Below are 19,615 nucleotides of genomic sequence, written 5' to 3' on the forward strand. Positions count from 1 at the left end.
ACTATAGTCTTGGTTGTATTGGACACAAAATTTAAGTGGGATTTATGGAAATAAAACTATTGTTTTTAGCCGGACAAAAATAGTAAATAAGACTATTGTATTAAAACGAACGAAGTATGTTTAAAAAAAAATAAGTTTAATGGAATTATAAACATAATAAATAACATCTGTATCTGTTTTAATTTATTACTAAAATATTTTTAGGGTGTGTTTGTTTGGGGGATTAGATTAGATTTTCACTATTTATCCTATTTTTTTCCTCTAAAAATATCAAATCAAACACTTATTTTTTATTTTTTATATTATATTAAAAATCAATTTTACATTCAAAACATTACATCAACACTTATTTATATCACATCATAAAACTTTTACTATTCAAATCTTAACTCAAAATCCAAAACCCGAAACAAACACACCCTTGATATAGTTCATTTTTAAAATGAGCAAGTGGCTCCTCCCTTATAGTTGTGCTGTGTTGGTTTGGATCTGTCTTTTTTTATTTCAAATTAAATTTAAATAGTATTTTAATATAATGAATATGTTTATTTTATATTTTTTTAAATGAATATATTTTTGTATTAAATATAAAAAATTGTATTTATAATATAAAAGTAATATTTTATGTTTTATTGTTAATTTGTTATAAATAAATAATATAATAGTATTATATATTATGTTACCATGTACATATTATATTTTTTTATATAATATTTATAAAGATTATTTCACCTAAAAACATGAACAAATTCAATATTTTATTAAAAGGCTATATTTTTATTAAACAACTTAAAATTAAATAATAATATTTTTATTTAAAAAATGAAAAAAAAAAAAATTGTTAAGAACGTGTATATATATAGATAATTGTTACATTTGACATTTTTTATAAATGTATTTTTTTTAGAAACAAAAATACAAAATAATACTCTCATAATATTGAAAATGATAGTATATTTATCTAGACTTCTTTGTTTTCTCAATAGTTTTATGTTACACGTTTTTTCAAAAATAATAAATATACTACACATATTTATTATTTTTATATTCTCACATAAATTTTTTTATACTAAAAAAATATATATATTTTTCAACAATTTCACAAAACAAACACATAATTTAATCATAAAATTTTTGTATGATTTGACAAGTTTTGGAAATAGCAAACAAAATAAATATTTTATATAATATTTTATTAGAAAAATAATTATATACTTAAAAAAAAAACATATATATTGTTGATAAATAACAATAAAACTTTTAAAAATTTGTTTGTAAAAAGGACTTTAAAGCTTCATTTAGACAATTTATTAAAAATTATTTGGAAAAAAAAATGGCTATATGATATAGTGATTTATGAGAGTGGATATAGATATATATATATATATATATAAAATTTTGAAGTTTTAGACAATTTTGAAGAATAATTAAAAAAATTAGGATGTAATGTAATGTAAATATATATTGAAATTAATGTTTTTATCTCAATTATTAGTGATAAGTAACGGAGGCTTTGATCTTTTACTAAAAAATTTCAATATAATTTTTTAAAAATATTATTATATTACATACTTATTATTTATATATTATTTTCACAATATTTTATATTTTAAATAAAAAAGTATTTTAAATTAAAACACAAAACAAACACAATTTTTGCATCATATATACAACTAATACAATATATTAGAGAGACTATAATATACAGTATTCTGTCAACTAGATGGAATATTAAAAGATAATTTATATTTTATAAATCTCATATATGAACTCACTAATATCAAGTGTTTTTAAAAAATTCAAAAATAAATATGTATGAACTCATCCAAACACGGAATAGAGCAACAAATTAAAATTTTGTGCTGAAAATTGGAACATTTTATTTTGAATTTTGATTTGATTTAATTATTATTATTATTATATTTTCTCTAAAAAAATATACAATTTTATTGAATAATATATGATATGTTTGTTTTTTTATTTGAAATATATTTTTTATATTAAATATAAAATGTATATTTACTACATAAAAATAAATAATATTTTTACATTAAACTATTGCTTTTAATTGAATAAAATATAATTTGTGTAAATATAAATATTGGAGTATTATTTATAATATTAATAAAAAATATATATATATAATATTGAATGACTACCCGAATTTAAATTATTATTTAAATAAAAAGTTAAAATAAAAAAAATATTGTCTTTTTAAATAACGAGTTTGTTTGTGAGGCATAAAAAATTTATTGATAATATAAAAAATATTAATACTTTTGAAATGTGTGAGAGATTTTTATATTTTTGTTACTTAACTTTCAAGTAATTGTGTATATAATAATATATTTGTAATTTAAATAAAAATAAATGTATTTTGATATTAGTATATTATTATTGTTTAAAATAAATAAAAAATAGATATTTTTAAGTGGCACAAATAAAAATAATAAAAAAATAATTTAAATTAAAATGAAAGAAATATTAATTTTATGAGTTGATGAAAATATACTGTTTATTGCATAAATTTGTGTTCAATTTTATTTTATTTTATTTTTTTAATCTTAATCTTAAAATATTTTTATTAGGGTTTTGAAAATTTTGAAGTTTAAGGAAAAAAAAATAGTATTTAATATGAAATTTTATAAAAAAATATATTTTTGATATAATATTTTTGAAAAAAATGAATAACGTCAAAGTCGGTCAAACGAATGAAAATGCCTAATGTAAAACAAAGCCTAAATAAGTTTAGTGTATATTTTTGTTATTTATGCAAAGTACGAAGGGCCAAATGCAAATACAAGAAATTTGGATACACCCATATATATTTTCTTAGACAGCGAGCAAAATCGCTTCTTCGGTTGGGTCAGCTTATTGGGCGCATTCCAAATCCAACCTTTTCTTCTCTCTTCCCCAAATAGAATCCTTTCCCCCGAACCCTAATCGTCCGCTCTTTCTTCAGATCTCCGTAGCTTTCACAACTGAAGATGTCAGGCGCTCCTCTAGATATGACGCTCGACGATCTAATCAAGATCAACAAAAAGCCCGCCGGAAATCGAGGCAGAGGAGGCCGACCCAACGGGCCCGGCCCGGCTCGACGACAGCCGATCCGGTCTGCCAATCGTCTCGCTCCCTACGCAGCCCCCAAGGTCAGATCCCGCTGCTGGTTTTGATGTTTGTGGTTGGGATCGAGGAGGGTTTGATTTGTTGGTCTGTCTGTCTGATTTTGATGAGTTGTGGGTTTGGTATAGGCGCCTGAATCGAATTGGGGCCATGACATGTTCTCCGGAGGCGGGGCAGCTTCGAGTATTGAGACTGGAACCAAGTTGTACATATCTAATTTGGATTATGGTGTCTCGAATGAGGATATTAAGGTGATTTCTCTTCCTTCGGAAGATTTCCTTTTATATTCGTTCTTTCTTTCAATTGGTTTCTACTTGAACATTCACCTTGTGGCTTTCCAATGCATATTATTTTGTTTTTGGTGATGAACTAGCTGTTTTGGGAAGTGCAGTGTAGTTGTGCCTTTTGTGCTTTAGCTGATGGAGAATTGCAGCGTATAAAAATGGGCGTTGTAGTTGTAATTCTCAATGTTTATACATATAGAGGAATCTGTTTGTTAAGCTAATAAAATTGTTTGGGTTTGATTAAACAAAAACCATTATTTGAATTTGATTTGGTTTAACCATCAAATTTGATAACGTAGAAAATGTCCAAACATTTGATGAGCCATCTTTTTCGGCTATGAAGTTTTGGTACTTTCAAGCTTCAGTCCATAGTTGGAGATGCATCAATTCAATTTTTGTTCATTTATTTGTCCTATCAGTCTTACTAGCTCGGTTGTTTAACAGCTCTAATGTTTATATAGACTGCTCTGATAAGTATAAATGACTGGTTTTCAATTATATGGATTTAGGTAAGTAGGTGATTACATACAGGTAGAATTTATTTATTACACATGGCGAAAAGCTCAGCAAAACCCTTTGGTTTGTGTTGCCATTGGATGTTGTCATTGTATCTCAATATAGACTGTGGGGAGAATTATCTTGTAATTATATTATTATGTAATGGGTTTGGGTGCTCGTTACTTGTCTTAGAAACTTTCAAATTGCTATAAGCTTATAACTGGGAATTTTGCTTTTTTTTTTTTATGCCCATTGACTACTAAGCACCTGCTAACTTCAAATATGTGTATTCTACAAACACAAATTCTATCGTATTGGCACAATGGTTGCCTGAACTTATCGGTTGCATTTACTTGTTCCTCTTGAGTTTCCTCAACATTATTAGTTATAGCTGTTTGTTCATTTTCAAATATTACCCTCCAATAAACTTTGCTGAAAACGAAATCATTTAATGATGAAAATGCAGGAACTGTTTGCAGAGGTTGGTGACATGAAACGATATGGTATACATTATGATAGAAGTGGCCGATCGAAGGTATCATCCAAGCTTGGCCTACCCAGTCTTGCTTTATGGTCCACTTTGTATCTTGCCTTGTTTAAAAGGGAAAAAAATACATTTTTCTTCAGGGTACAGCTGAAATTGTCTTCGCACGAAGACAAGATGCATTGAATGCTGTCAAGAAGTATAATAATGTTCAGCTTGATGGGAAACCAATGAAGATTGAACTTGTTGGGACAAACATTTCCACACCGGCCGTTGCCCTTCCACCCGTTGGTGCTTTTGTTGATCCATATCTAGCTCCACCTAGGAGGTGTGTATTTTGGTTGTTTAATGTTACATGTTGTGCACTCCTTGCAACAATTCATGAGATTTAGTTTCAATTTATTTATTTATTTTTGATCGGAAGTTCAATTATTTGCACAATAAGTGGTGTTTCACAAGTATAAAAGCTTGTAAATCTGAATGCACGGATTCCTGTCATACCTTAATATAAACTTCATCAAGGCCTACCTAGTTTCAACATTAAGCATAATTGTTGTCCTATAGATTTTTGCATGTAGTTCTGAATCTCTGATATACTTGTCCCTCTCTCAGCCATATAGACTAGCAGCCTTGTTATTGGTTGAAGCAATTATTTGCTAGGGAAGGAAAATAAGACAGTAAATATCTGAAGCTTTAATGAGTTGAGAATGGAGGATGCAATTAGATCATGGAGGTGTATGCATCTATTACATGAGCTAATATGTATGTTGTATCCTTCTGTTCCCTAGTCTGTCTCAAGTTATTAGTAGGGAAGAGGTCGTGGTGAGAAGTTATCAGTTATGATTTCTTTTTCTCGACTAACTTTTGCCATGTAATGTGTTCACTGTTTCTATTTTGAAGTTAACCCTTCCATACTTTTGTTCTTTAAGAAAATTATTAATCTGTCATATTTGATTGCACTGATGAGAATCAAATAGGTGAAACAAGTGCTATTGAATGAGCAACTTTTTCTGCTCAGCTGGAAATTCTTGAATTTTTGTACGAGCTTGCAATAATCAGAAACAAATTTTCTGTCATCAAAATATTTGCATTTAGGGGATTAAATTTGCCTTCTTACCTGAAAATTCTTATATAAATAATTCATTTTGAAAACTTGAAACTGTTGCACCTTTTTGGGTAAAATTGTTCGGATTTTTTTTTTTTTTTTTGTATATATATATATATACATATAAAAGCAGCATATAATTATTGAATGATGTTACATGGAATGCAATGGAAGTGATAGCTAATTGTAGCATGTATGCTGGTTTTGTTCATATGAATTAGTTTGTTTAACTTGAATAAGAGATGAAGACTAAATGATATTGAATTATTGTATTTATGTAAGAGTTTTATATATATGTATATATGTCTATATATATTGCATTTACTTTAGCTATAACATTATCTGAACTTTGTGGAACAGCACACAAGGGAGGGGTGGTTTCGGAAGACCGCGTGGGCGAGGGCGTGGATTCGGAAGGGGGCGTGGACAGCAGCAGCAGCAGGGAAGAGGTCGTGGTGAGAAGCTATCTGCAGAGGATCTTGATGCTGATTTGGAGAAGTACCACGCAGATGCAGTGCAGAGTAACTGAAATACATATTATTAAGGAATGGCGTTCTGCATTTGGCGTTAAAAGGTCAGTCTGGTATCGTATTTTGATGGCATTTGCTCTTTAAAAGAAGACAACGGGGAAGTGGAACATGAACATGAACACTTCACGTTATTATGTTGATGACACTGTCTGTATCTTTCATTTAGAGTCGCGTGTAATGACCCACCCCCATCCCCATCCCCATCCCCCATCCCCGGCCTACATTTGTTTCCTAATTATACCGAGGATTGATTATGGATCCCTTTCCCTGAGCGAGAATCAAAGACAGATAGATGTGAGGGGCAACTTGGATTGCAGTCTTGTTTGTGATATGCAGCAGCTTGCAACTGACTTGATCTGGTCCCATCCATCCAATGCCTGCCTATGAAAAGCTGTTGTCTGAATCAGACAGAGGAGGTAATGTTGGCGACATGATATGGTATGGTATGCATGCCCGGACTCGGACTCGGACTCGGTTAGTTTCTGATGTTGTAATCTTTGTGGAGGAATGAATGAAGGGATCCACAGGGCAGATCTCTGTTATAGGACGAGGGCTTCAAGCAGTGTTATCATAGGCCTCCTTGTTTGCTTTCATGTTTTATTTCCTTCTTAGCTCAAAATGATAAAAATATATATATATATATATAAAATAAAATGTGAGGTTACGTATTATTGTATTTTATGCATGCATTGCATTTAAGGTGGTGTTTTGTTTTAGCATTTTTAGGGTAAAAAAGGTGGTCTTGAGATTTATTATGTTTTCAACATATTAATGAGAATCGTCTTTTGGAGAAAATGCTTTACTCATATTTTTTTAAACCTTTTTTGCTTTAAAAGCGCAACAACTGAAGACGCTTTTTGTTACCTGTTTGTTTTAGACCAAGCACAACAGCTGCATGCATAAAATACAATAAAAATGTATCCTCTTAATTTCTCGTGGGCAGATTATAGGATTATTAATGTTACTATTTTAAATAAAAATTAAATGTAGGATATGATATATTTTAAAGAGATCTGAAATAAATTAAGCTCGAAATGTATGTTAAACAGAATTTATAACTTTTTTTTTTTTTAAATATCGATTACAAATGTTATATAAGTATTAAAATATTTATTTAAAACAATATTTTTTTTATGACTAATAGCTGAAATGATTTAAAAGCACATGTGACCAACTTTGTGGGGTTACTGTTATTTCTAGATCAGATTGTTAATATCTATAAAAATTGCTAGTACCTTATTACAAAAAAAGTCACACTAGTGTGTGCGTGTGTGTGTGTGTGTGTGAAACAAGATATGGTCGTTGAAATTAATTCAGAATATTGTTGACATTAACAGGCGCTGAATAGGTATATAAGACCTCTAGAAATCGACAAAAAGAAAAACCAAAACATAATTAATTTGAACCATGCATGCAAACTGAATGATCTGAATCTTAAAATCTCTTTTTGACAAACCCAAAACATTGAACAATGACACCAAGAATCAATCACAATCCAACTGCCATTTCTTTTCTTGCTTTCTCACACTACGAATCAATCATTTTCATCGCTCTTAACAAATCAAGACGAGGTGAGAATGGAGCAAGCTTACCAACCCATCAATGTTCTTCGAACCTTGTCCACAATCTGATTGCGGGCACCTCTTGTCGAAAGTGGAAATCTGGAATTCTCTTCAAGAAGGAAGCAGTAGACTTCCCATTCTCGCTCCGTTGCTTGATGCCTTCCAATTTCAGCCTATCCCGATTAAATTTATTATATATATCGAACATCAGTTCATACATGTAAAGAGAGGGAATATACAAAATAGTGATTAAATCAAACTTTCACCCTTTAGATACATTGCAAACCTTTTTCTATAAATTGAAGAAACTTTATCTTATATATATATATATATATATTTTAGAAAATAAAATAAATCGTACCATTGGATATAAAAGATCAACACTGCCAAATGAATATAATAAGCTCGACATTAGCATTGTTGACTTCAAACGATTTTTAGTAAAATCTATAGCAAGGATAAGGGACCACTAGTATTGATGACTATCCTGAACTACAGGTGATCAAATTTGGTATTGGCCTTACCATTATTAACCAGGTTATGGTGAGGAATTTTTTGAGAAAAAAAAAATCAACTGATATAGATGCTTAGTAGATGAGTGCTTACCAAGAATACACATATTCCGAGATCCTTGAGGGCATAAGTAACATCATAGAAAACCCGTGGTCTTCCTCTCCCGGAGAGCTCAACTGGATTGGCTACCAAAAGCTCGGTATCTGGACCACGATTTCTGATGAGAACACGCAGTGGGTGAAGCAATTCCAGTTTTAAGCTCGAACATAGGGCATCTTGCTTGTCGGGATCCACTATCTTTTTCCCATCTTGATTTTGAATAAATAGGTCAAGTTCCCGGCGACCCTTGATTACAGGTGAAAATCTACCATACAGAATCTAGAAAAATGGAAGTAAATTATATGCTTCGAGTAGTTGGTAGGGTTATTGGAGGTCATGACCCAAACAATAGTCGTATTGCAACACTAACAAACTTAATAGCTTAGCCATTTGAGCACATAACTACAGGGAAGGCTTGCAAGAAAGCATACTATAGCTTAGCATAACAACTTGAAGTCAAAATCATCATCCTATCTGATTCAAAATGCATAACTACTTTTTAGAACTTAACTTCATGCACAATCCTACTTTGGAGCTATTTGATATGGAGCTTGAAGTCAACAAAGTTTCAAGTAAACTAGCAGGATTTTGGGACGAAGCACTTGAACAAAGGTAAACAACTTAATTACGGTGCATATTAGGTACTTGTACCTTGATATTGCAGTCCTTCAATGTTCGCATGATGTCGTAAAGAAAGCCCTTGTGGTCTACACAGTTGATTTGAAGTAAAGTATGAGAAGGGCTCAAGGAGTTATCGGTTTTTACAGTAGCTCTTTTCAACTCTGTAATATCCGGACTAAGAGCCTGTGATCGAAGTTCCTTTTCAGATAGTGTGAAGCTAAATATTTCTTCAGCATCATGTTGAGACAGAGATGAAATGCTCTGAAGCTTGTCATATTGTGGGCCCGCTAACTTGAGTTCGCAACTAATACATGAATCACCCAAAACCTCATACAAGCGCCGACACGTTTCATCTTGCCTCTCTTCTGTATGTAAAAGAGACCTGAGGTTTAGACGAACTTATGAGCAAACCAACCATCAATAAACGACCAAAAACTAACAACTATGATCAGAAAAGTAAACTAACAGAAACACTGAGATATAACCTAAAAACAACAGTATATTAAACCCATAGAAAACATAAACTAAGAAAAGGTTAGAAATTAAAATCCTTCACACTACGAATACCCCACCAAACAAGACCGAAAAACCAATAACACAGTTCTTCAGTGTTAGGAAATTTATAAAATAATCACCAACAAAATTGAAATTTATAAGTTTGTTTTATCATATTTTCTTATCTTATCTAAAATTATTATATGGTAAACTATCATTTTATCATATGCATATTTACACAGATGATAACTGTCGGATACATATAAGATTAATCCCAACCTTTAAAGTAACTATACTCAGCAGTATAAGAACACAACAAAATAAAGAAGACACCACACCCTTACAAGTTATCTCTTATGAAGAAGAGGTCCAAAACAGAACCATCAGGAGTTGTGCTCACTTTTACTTTCTGAATCTCCAGCTCAAGTTCATCAAGTGCTTGAGTGACATCTGAACAATTTTTAAGAACACTTAAAATTTAAACCAAAGAAATGAAATTGAATGTAAAAAAAGAGAAGTAAACAATTCGTTCTACCATGCAACAACCCTTTTCTGTCGACGCAGCAAAACTTCAGCAAGTAAACAGGGGAAGACGTAGCTCGTGGGGAAGACTGTCCTAAGTAAAATGGTGTTATTGAGGGTGGACAAAAAGATTGGAGGCGCTCTTTCAGACTCACCCATCTCACAACACGAGAAGTCGAATGAGGAATCACCCATAGTATTACATAGCACCATTTGCCATCTGTTGAAACATCTGGAAATTGGAATCCGGTTAAGTTAGTTAATAAACCAAATAAAACATTCACAAGATCAACATCTCCTTTGCCACCATGACTATTTAATACTCTCTCAATCCATAAAACTATGCCTATTTTCCTTTTTTGTTTGTTAATTAAAAATATGCAATTTTTATTTATATCATGATACTTTTACTAACTTCTTAATTTATTCTTCGACTTTACACTTATTTACAATTATGACACAATCATTATACACTCAATCTATATAAAAATATCTCACACCTCATTAACTCACTCATACACTTCCTAAAATAACCCTATTTTATATCAAAATCAACCAATATAATACTATCTTCATTAAAATCTGCATACGGAGGGGTTAATTATTTCATAAGTACCTTTGGATTAAATTCAGTTTCAAAATTTATTATAAAAACATGTATTTCGTACCTTTACAACTACTGATTGCTCTCTCATATTCAATAATTGGATTAATGTATGATACTTTACATATACCAAACCAGGTGTATAAATTAAACTCATCCTACTATTCACTAATATTCAGATTTAGAAAGAGAAGCTATATCACACATTCAAATACAACTATCAGTACTCAATATAAGACATTTCCAGGATACAATGTCAGAGTATGAGCACATTGTAGTAACTGACAGCTGAGCATGCCACATGACTACAGGGACTCGTTTATTTTTTATTTTTTTTCCAAACAGATCTTGTACTGGACAGAAAAGTCACCATCTCAACCAACATATGCAGTGAAACACATGTTCTACAACTTCGAAGTACCTCAAATCCCTAACGTTGACCAAACTGCGAAGGACAACCACAATTATCTCCTGGAAAATGTAGCAATTAAATATACCTCATAATAATTTGGGAGCATGAATTGAAACACCATCGTATTTCCCATAAAACCAAAATTAGGTCAAATAAAAACAACAAATACTGATGATATGAGTACGGAAGGAGAAATTATACCTCCTCTGGTGATGTAAAGCCCGTATTCGAGAATGGAATGACAGATGTCGCAGCCGAGGCCGGTCTTGTCGGGGCAATTAACGGTAATCACATAGGGGTCCCCGGCCTTCTTCCCCTTATCGATCGAAACGGCGTCGTCGTTTATCACCCCCATATCGCATCACACCACGGTCGGTCCAATCCAACTAATGATGCACAAAAACAGCTCACCCACCTACCCTAGGCATAAGCCGAATCGATGAATTCTCCAACCATGGCGCAAATGGAATCTGGAGAGAGAGCCACAAGTGGAGAAAAACGATGGGGAAGAGAAGGGAAGTGAGGGACGGATATGGCGAGGACACGTGGAATTGCAATTTGGCTCTCTTTGTCTTTCAGGTTCAGATGCATGCGTTTGTCTTTTGTCTGGAAGGTTCAGCTTCAGCACGATTGATTAATCAAGCCGGGCCGGGCCGGGCTAGCGTAGTGGGCTGGTGAATAAGGCGCCGGATCTGACCCGACCCATTAACCTATCAGAATTAGACATCAATATGGGCTAGACAAGCGTTCTGGATCAATGTTTAAACCAATTGGGCTATTTGGCCCAATTTATCTTAAATTATCCTCCATCATTTGCTATCTTCCCGACATTATAATAAAATTATTCCCATGCCAATTCTCGAGGAAACATCTCTTCTGGGAGTATAAAAACTTTATCCATAGTTTTAGTAACTAATTTGTTACTATTTTTTTCTACTTTATCACTTCTTTATTCACCTATAACTTTTTTATTATTATTCTATTCGATCCATCAGCACAGTAACCATCTTCTATTATTATTATTATAGTTTAATGTAATGAAAAATATATGAACTTAAGTAGCAAAATGAAATTTATGAAGAAAGTATTCAGAGGTTCAGCACATGGAATTAACGGAGTATAGAGCAAAGCAAAGCAGCTCTGAAGGGAAGAAATACTGAAGCAACACTCTTAACATCCAAACATTCACACTTTCTTTTTTCTCTCAAATCAAAGTCAAAGTGAACCAAACATCATTTTGCACACTAGAACAAATTTCCAGGGGACAGAAATTTGAACAAAAACAATGCACCAACCTCGGATGGGGGCTTCTTTTTTTTTTTTTGTTTTCACAAGATGCTTCTTTTCCCTCCCACTCCCTTTGCTATTTGAGTTGGATCCCAGACGGTTGGTCGTAGGTCATTCAAGAACCACAGCAGGCAGACTTCTGGGCGAGTTGCCCGGATCCAGCACCGGCATCTTGCTGATTGATTTTGATGGTCGTGGGCTGTAACGATGATAGCAAGTACTTCACAGTTAAGAGGCTAGTGTAGCCATAACCGATACGAAAATGTTGACAGGATGATTGATTGATTACCTCTGTTTTGGAGTCGGTGTCTGAGAGTCGCTGCTTGATATCCCTGGCTATGGAAAAGAATACTTCTTCCACATTGAGATTAGTTTTAGCACTCTGAATGAAGGAAGTAACAGCACCTTGAGTTATTACATGTACAGGGATGAGACTTTCGGGGCAGAGAAATGGAAGAAATTCTTACGGTTTCAAAGAATTTGATGCCGTACTCGTCAGCAAGTGCTTGGCCCTTGGAGGTGGGCACAGCCTAAACAATATTGAGCAAGAGATAATTATCTAATCGGAGAATAAGATCATGTTTAATCCCTCCCTGGTAAAAAAGTCATTATCTAAACATCATATTTGTAGTAAAACTAGGGGAAAAAAAACCACAAACATTTTGCATCTTTTGAAGTTTAACGGAGGCTACTATGTAATTTACCAAATACTCATGAACATTGATCTTTCTTTGTATTAATATTGTTCTTATCACTAAGTACACCCTCACGTCGAAGCAAAAAGTAGCCAACATTGACTCAAATGAAAGAAAATTACCCTTTTGCTTTCGTCCATGTCGGCTTTATTTCCTACCAATATCTTGTTGACGTTGTCAGAAGCATGCTGTTCAATGTTTCTAATCCAGTTCCTAATATCTGAAAACAGAAGCACTGCATAAATGCAAACTATTCCAATCCACAAAATGGTATCAATCTGAGTATCACGGGACCAGATGGGTAAAAAGGCAACGGGAACTAGTCCAAAAGCATGGAACACTGAACATAGAAGCCAAAAAAAAATAAAAGAAAAAGAAACCTTACTGTTAAAAGATGATTCATCTGTAACATCATAAACCAACAATATGCCCATAGCTCCACGGTAGTAGGCTGGAAAAATGTTTGAGCATGAGAAAATCAGTACCAAGCAAAAGAAAAAGGAATTACGCCTGGAACCCAAATATTAGTCATCCCAAAAACCGTAAATTCCACCATCCTTCTCCACCGTCCAAGATTAGCATGCTACAAAATCTTATAAACATACATGTATAATCTTGATGCCATAGTAAATACAAGAAAATAGTATACCAGTTGTTATTGTGCGGAATCGTTCTTGGCCAGCTGTGTCCCAGATTTGGAGCTTAATCCTCTTCCCATCAAGTTCAACAGTTCTTATCTTAAAGTCAATTCTGAAGAGAAAGTTACCAGATATCAGAACAATATACAATTGCTTCAGACTCGTGTATGGAAACAAAATCAAAAAATAGAAAGACTTACCCAATGGTGGTAATGAAACTAGTTGTGAAAGAACCATCTGAGAATCGTAAAAGAAGACAACTCTTACCCACACCTGCAGGATAGGGTAGGTTAAGGGAAAAAGTAGAGTGATAACATTTTAGAGCACCTTGAATAAAGCATTTGATCCGTAGTACATATATTCTGCACGCACACAGATCTTAGATCCATTTATCACATATAAACGCAGTTTTACTATATTGAATAGTAATAAACTCGAGCACCTCCATGTGTTTCCAAGCAAAAAGAGTGAATTTACCAACTGCAAGCTCAGACAATATTAGAAATGGAAAATTTCTATAGCAGTTAAAAATTATGCACAGCCTTATCATCATATTAGTTTTGGATTTTAAAAAGTAAGAATCCATTCTGTCCTTGTGATATGTAAAGCAAGTTAAGCCAAAGCAATTAATAAAGAAGGAAATGGCAGTTAACTATTCTCATTGGAATTTACATTCCAAATTCGAACAAATTCAAAATTGGTAGTGCAGGTGCTCTTTGAATAGAACACCTTCATTTAGTGTATTACCATTGAATTCAGATTCCTAGTTATGATATAAAGATGGATGAACACACATCCGCAGCCATATTATAAATGGTAAGCTGCAACTAACTTGGTGAACTTGACTGAATTACTAAGTTAAATTTGTAGCATTGCAGAACTCTTTATAACCTCAAAACCGATTTTATTCTAAATGTTAATTACCGTATTCTACCAACCGTATTACCAAGATAAGTTCAGCAATCTATTACAGCAAAGTTAAGGCCTCAAAAGTAAACACAAACCAAGGGTTTTCATGGTTCACATGTTTTAGCTCATGAAGTTTATTGGGTCATCCAAATAAATCTGTAGTGACTCTGACATTGCAAATCTAAACAGGCATAATTTACAATCATAAGTGACATTGAGATTCATTTTTCACTTTCAATCAGGTAAAAATTAAACTAGTTCAAGCACAGCAGGTAGACAAGGGACCAAGATAAGATAGCAGGGTAGGTATTCATGTGATTTGCAGTCTTGCACTCAAAGAATGGAAATAAAATCACAACTCTACCACCAAACATTTTGTTAAATTCAGAAAGAATCATAAACCTGAATGCTATATCATTTATATATTTCAAACAGCTAGGGAGGCCAAAAGGATCAGTCGACACAACTCCTTGTGCTTGATAAACTGTTAGGTGTGAATATGAAAATTTACTTTTTTGATTAATTCAGCCATTGAATTCTTACTTTCTGTTCTTCTTACTAACATAAATTTGTAACCTAATTTTATTTTACTTATCAACCTTATATATCATTGAATCATTGTATAATACTTTATATATATAGTTACACACACATACAAAATGATTCGTTATCAGTTAATGTTCACATCAAAGAAATACAATAACACACGCTTGTTCGGTATGCGTAACCACCAGCTACAGATCAAACCTAAAAACAAATTACTTTACCAGAAAAAATAACCCAAAAATACCTCAGAACGAATCAGAATGCATAAAAGTAAATGAATTTACAGAAACCACGAATACTCAAAAAAAAAAAAAAAAAAAAAAAAAAGGGCAAAGTAGATGATCCAATCAGACTAACCGCTGTCGCCGATGAGGAGAAGCTTAATGAGATAATCGTAATCGGCTCGGGCCCTCGCCGGTGGTGCGGCCATTGACCAATCAATTCAATCCACGTCGCCCCTGCCTCCTTATCTTTCACGGATCACTGTTGTCGATACGCAGCCGAAACAGATCTGTACCAAATCAGAGCATCACAGGGCGAAAAGAGAGGAATAGTTCGAAGCACGCGTATACGTATAGAGAGAGGCGCAGAATACGACGACAAGTAGAGGTTGCAGAGACAGATGGACAGGTCTGTCTGGCAATTAAAGATGAATAATTTATTAATGGAGAAAGCAAGAAAGACAAACCCACCCAGCCAGTTGGTGTTTGGTGTTTGGGGCAGAGGGAGGGTGCGCCGTCCGATGGTTGCCACTGCTAAAATACGCACCGTGGCAGTTGTTGCACTGCTGTAGTCGGTCGCTCACTTCTCCAATGGCTGAAATTAGTTTATTCAATTGCTTTGTTTTAGGGAATTTTTTTTAATGTAAAAAATAGATTACCATAAATGTAAGGTTATTAATTCACATTCTCAGGCCTTTTTGTTGAAAATTACTCATGACTTCCAACTTTATAAGATCCTTCTTCTTACCACTTCTATAGGTATCTAAGGCTCCAAGCCTAAGGGCCTTCTCCAATTTTGGCTTCGACTTACGTGGAAGGATGATGGTGACATTGCAAGTCCACTAGATGGATGAAAGTGAGATGAATCTCGTAATGACTTTTTTCAAGGCCCATTGAATAAGGCTTATTTTAATTAATAAAATTTAATTTAATTTCATCTTCCTCCGCTCGGAAATTTTTTACTGCAGGTTCTAGGGCACCTCGCACTTAGCTTCGGAGACGGTGACCTTGGATCGACCATGCGTCTGAATTTTTAGTAAGTGACTTGGTATTTCCGTCTTTTCGGTAGATGATTCCTCCATTCTATTCGACAATCTCATTTTTCTGTTAAAGAAATCGACACAGTCCCAAATTAAGGAGGCAAGTTTCTTCCCAATTTCCCCGTCTTAAATAAAATCGTCTGCACCGCACGTTGAAAATACTATGAAAACTATAGCAACACAATTTATTCCCAATTTCTTATCTGTGTTGAACCCTCTTGGAATAAACCCTTCAATGGTGGAGATCTGTTCCGCTATCCCAAACCGATTTGGCGACTATTTTCTAAAAAAGTGGAAAAAAGAGTGATTTTCGCGTCTATGGGAATGAGGGAAAAGAAATCAGAATTCGGGAGAGTAGAACAATAAAAAGTGTTGCACAGAGAAGAGAAGAAGAGAAAGAGGGATGAAAATTGAGAGAAGATCCTCCTCCTCGACGGGCCTTCGCCTGCACCGCTACGCGACATCGAGATCATAAGATCGAAAACACGGTCATCTCAATTTTCTGACAGCCCCACATTGAGCGGTCCATCCAAGTTTTCCAAATTAAGGCCATTGCTACCGCTCTAAGGGTTTCAAAAATTTTAATGAAAAATGAATTTTTAATATAATACTGTTTCATTGCTTAAGAGTGCTATTCTTTAAGATGAATTTGAAAAAAATTGATTGGAATTAGATATTAAAATAATATACTCTTTCGTTCCATAAGTAAATATCTATTTGCTTTTTCACATAATTTTAAAAATATAATTTTATTAGTTTTAAAAATATAATTTTTAGTTATACAGAGGTAATGATACTTGTGTAATATATTTAAGTTGTAAAGTATTTGTAATGTTAGATAGATATTACAATTATTTAAAAAAAAATACTTTAAAATTGAGGAAGTATAATAAGATATTTTATGAGAGAATATTATATAATTTTTTTTACTATATTATGTACTACTATATGGACAATTTTGGTCTAATACTTTGTAAAATTATAAAATTCATCATAATAACTATCCAAGAATGAGACCAATCCTTGGACAAGTGATCTCAAAATCATATTTCTTGTCTGGGATACCGACCCAAGGTAATGAAAATAAATGGACAGCACAAGTGTTCAAATAACACAACGTATAAATAATTTATGTGGTGCCAAACTTATAATTTATGCAATGTTTATCCATTATAAGTATAGATAAATATGTCGTTAGCGCAATAGTGAATAATAGCAAAGCATGGTATCTACATGTAGACGATAATTCTTGGACAATCGCTTTTGGAGACAATCTTATTCATCATTGCTCGGACAATTGCTTTTGGAGACAACCTTATTCATCATTGCTCGATACTTTCAAATGAAATGTGGCGCATGGTGCTGGGCACAATGGCTTAGCACGATGTTAAAGCTTGTTTGTTTTCTTGATCATCGAGGTAGGTCCTCTTGCTCATTGAGCTGCTTTCCATTTCCCCTCAATGAGTAAAAGTTGATGCAAGAACAAATGATCTCAGAAGATCCAATAAAATACTAAAACCATTGTTATATACATATATATATTTTTCTGAATTTATACTTTAGATAGTGATCCCATTTCTCTGGTGGCTCTCTTCTTTTAAATTAGAATCTTTATAAGAAGATCCATACCATGAAAAAAATGGGATTATTAAATTTCTTATTTTAAGAAGAATAGGTATTGTAATTTAGAACAACCATTTGCAATATGTAAAACCAGCAGCATTCAAATTTGAAGGGAACTATTTCTTCAAAATAATAACAATAACCTCAGCCAGTCAATTCGGTGAAAATAACTAACATAAAAATTCCAAACTGCGTCGCCATCTCCATTTCCCTCAAGGAGTAACAAAACCAAATCCATACGATCTTTTAGTAAAAGAAGCCAAGTACCTTACCACCCACATTTTTCCTGCGAGCTTCCTCATGATCCATGATTCCGGCTGATGTTGTCAATACAATATACCCAAACTGCAATCAAAGCATAGAGTCAAAATATGTTAAACACAAAAGAAAATTTAACCATAGCAATAATGTTCACAAGTCAACTTCTTTCATATGTTTGGATGTATCTTTTCCACCAAAAGATAATGTCAAATAGCACAATGTACCGGTCATTAGAGCAAAAAAAAAAAAAAAAAACAATTTCTTTCCTTCTAACCGTAAGTATTTCAACCCATGCCTCGATATATACACCACATCCTTGTTGTTAATCAAATCTAATCATTTGTATAATACCATATATCGAATTTCATAAATATATATTTCAATAACTTATAATTCATTAGTCATTAATATTCAATTCAACTGAAATGCACTCAAAACAATTCAAACATACATAGAAATAAAGCAAATGAAGTTCTGGCAATTCTTTCTACCTGTCGTGATGGAAGAAGTCTGGCAGTCCAAGGCTCAATTTCCTTTACGCCAACATCAAAACGTGGGCTTATAACACCACATTTGTTGAGCCTTCCGTTCAGCTCAACAACAATTTTACCAGACCTGTGGTCATCTACATACTCAAACTCTCCAATATATCCTATTAAATCAAGGTAAATGAGTGTTAGTTAAGTTAAAGGAGATTTATTTAAGGAAAATAGGGTTGAGCATATATCAAAGCTAACCGTGCTTCTGCATCACCATAAGAAACTTGATAATCACTTTCGACGAGGGCCTTATCATAACTTGCCGTTTTCCTCTCTTCTCAGCATTATACATGCTCTTGAGTGCATCATTCAACACACTTACTCGCACCATCGTCAAGTACAAGCTGTCAGCAAAAAGTTATAGAACATATTAAACAGCATAGAAGTTACGATTTTCCACTCAGGTCACCACAATTATACAAGGAAATAAAAGGCCAGTGGCCATCATATCGTATTATATCTTCATTAAATTACAGACTGACGCAGAGCACTCAAGTAATTAAGAGACAAATGCATCGTCTACTACAGAAAATACCGAGCCACCCCATTATTAGAAGGTAATGAACTAGAAAAACAATTTCATAGACAAATCTAACAAAGCCATTATTTTCTTTAAACATACATAGAGAACTTCAAAATCACTGTCTCGAATCAAAACAAAATGATCCAGAAACTGCTCCAGATTTTCAACAAATTATATCAGAAACCAAACCACCAAATGGCAAAATTACGCCACGAAAAAAGAAAAAAATCCACACAACGCTCGGAAGCCAATACAGAAACATGAGAAAAATCAGACCCAGGAGAAGGCTATTACCAGAATAATCTCGCGACCGCCGCTTCCTTGAGTAAATGAGATCACAAGCTCAAACAGCAGCCGAAGAGGAGGCACTATGCGCATACAGCCAGACTTGAAAGGTTAGGGTTTCGAATTTATAGGCATACCTCTCATAAGTGTAATGACCAAATTGCCCCTCTAGCTATTTCTCAATATCCCTTCCCAA

At 33.3% G+C, this 19,615-nt stretch overlaps 4 protein-coding genes across 4 annotated transcripts; 1 reads left to right on the forward strand and 3 right to left on the reverse strand.

Annotated features, from left to right (window-relative positions):
• Positions 1–2,844: 2,844 nt before the first annotated feature.
• Positions 2,845–6,571, forward strand: LOC127259877 (THO complex subunit 4A-like). Its single transcript, XM_051287487.1, has 5 exons — positions 2,845–3,149; positions 3,252–3,374; positions 4,372–4,440; positions 4,533–4,717; positions 5,855–6,571. The coding sequence occupies exons 1-5, from the start codon at positions 2,988–2,990 to the stop codon at positions 6,021–6,023; spliced, it is 708 nt and encodes a 235-aa protein (XP_051143444.1). The 5' UTR covers positions 2,845–2,987; the 3' UTR covers positions 6,024–6,571.
• A 749-nt stretch (positions 6,572–7,320) lies between these two features.
• On the reverse strand, positions 7,321–11,472 carry LOC127259906 (ACT domain-containing protein ACR9). Its single transcript, XM_051287523.1, has 6 exons — positions 11,054–11,472; positions 9,850–10,068; positions 9,659–9,764; positions 8,850–9,201; positions 8,193–8,477; positions 7,321–7,759 (listed from the first exon to the last, which is right to left on the reverse strand). Exons 1-6 carry the CDS (start codon positions 11,205–11,207, stop codon positions 7,613–7,615), a joined length of 1,263 nt encoding a protein of 420 aa, XP_051143480.1. The 5' UTR covers positions 11,208–11,472; the 3' UTR covers positions 7,321–7,612.
• A 429-nt stretch (positions 11,473–11,901) lies between these two features.
• LOC127259929 (ras-related protein RABE1c) lies at positions 11,902–15,759 on the reverse strand. Its single transcript, XM_051287547.1, has 9 exons — positions 15,620–15,759; positions 15,285–15,438; positions 13,673–13,745; positions 13,484–13,584; positions 13,220–13,285; positions 12,957–13,054; positions 12,607–12,669; positions 12,429–12,521; positions 11,902–12,338 (listed from the first exon to the last, which is right to left on the reverse strand). The coding sequence occupies exons 2-9, from the start codon at positions 15,355–15,357 to the stop codon at positions 12,255–12,257; spliced, it is 651 nt and encodes a 216-aa protein (XP_051143504.1). The 5' UTR covers positions 15,358–15,438; positions 15,620–15,759; the 3' UTR covers positions 11,902–12,254.
• Positions 15,760–17,866: 2,107 nt separating this feature from the next.
• Positions 17,867–19,558, reverse strand: LOC127259420 (40S ribosomal protein S15a). The gene is made up of 4 exons (XM_051286751.1): positions 19,429–19,558; positions 18,810–18,955; positions 18,564–18,724; positions 17,867–18,156 (listed from the first exon to the last, which is right to left on the reverse strand). The coding sequence occupies exons 2-4, from the start codon at positions 18,940–18,942 to the stop codon at positions 18,058–18,060; spliced, it is 393 nt and encodes a 130-aa protein (XP_051142708.1). The 5' UTR covers positions 18,943–18,955; positions 19,429–19,558; the 3' UTR covers positions 17,867–18,057.
• Between the last annotated feature and the right edge of the window lie 57 nt (positions 19,559–19,615).

This window comes from Andrographis paniculata, unplaced genomic scaffold (assembly GCF_009805555.1).
Source record: "Andrographis paniculata isolate CXL003 unplaced genomic scaffold, ASM980555v1 Contig60END, whole genome shotgun sequence".
Taxonomy (NCBI): domain Eukaryota; kingdom Viridiplantae; phylum Streptophyta; class Magnoliopsida; order Lamiales; family Acanthaceae; genus Andrographis; species Andrographis paniculata.

Coding starts and splice junctions, on each gene's coding strand:
- LOC127259420 (XM_051286751.1), bottom strand. CDS start 18,942: ATGGTGCGAGTAAGTGTGTTGAATGATGCACTCAAGAGCATGTATAAT. Junction 18,725..18,809: donor TATGGTGATGCAGAAGCACG/GTTAGCTTTGAT, acceptor TTGATTTAATAG/GATATATTGGAGAGTTTGAG. Junction 18,157..18,563: donor GACTTCTTCCATCACGACAG/GTAGAAAGAATT, acceptor CTTTGATTGCAG/TTTGGGTATATTGTATTGAC.
- LOC127259906 (XM_051287523.1), bottom strand. CDS start 11,207: ATGGGGGTGATAAACGACGACGCCGTTTCGATCGATAAGGGGAAGAAG. Junction 9,202..9,658: donor TTCTTCATAAGAGATAACTT/GTAAGGGTGTGG, acceptor TCTAAACCTCAG/GTCTCTTTTACATACAGAAG. Junction 8,478..8,849: donor TGAAGGACTGCAATATCAAG/GTACAAGTACCT, acceptor CCATTTTTCTAG/ATTCTGTATGGTAGATTTTC.
- LOC127259877 (XM_051287487.1), top strand. CDS start 2,988: ATGTCAGGCGCTCCTCTAGATATGACGCTCGACGATCTAATCAAGATC. Junction 3,150..3,251: donor CTCCCTACGCAGCCCCCAAG/GTCAGATCCCGC, acceptor GGTTTGGTATAG/GCGCCTGAATCGAATTGGGG. Junction 3,375..4,371: donor TCTCGAATGAGGATATTAAG/GTGATTTCTCTT, acceptor ATGAAAATGCAG/GAACTGTTTGCAGAGGTTGG.
- LOC127259929 (XM_051287547.1), bottom strand. CDS start 15,357: ATGGCCGCACCACCGGCGAGGGCCCGAGCCGATTACGATTATCTCATT. Junction 13,746..15,284: donor TCTCCTCATCGGCGACAGCG/GTTAGTCTGATT, acceptor CCTATCCTGCAG/GTGTGGGTAAGAGTTGTCTT. Junction 12,522..12,606: donor GCATCAAATTCTTTGAAACC/GTAAGAATTTCT, acceptor TCCTTCATTCAG/AGTGCTAAAACTAATCTCAA.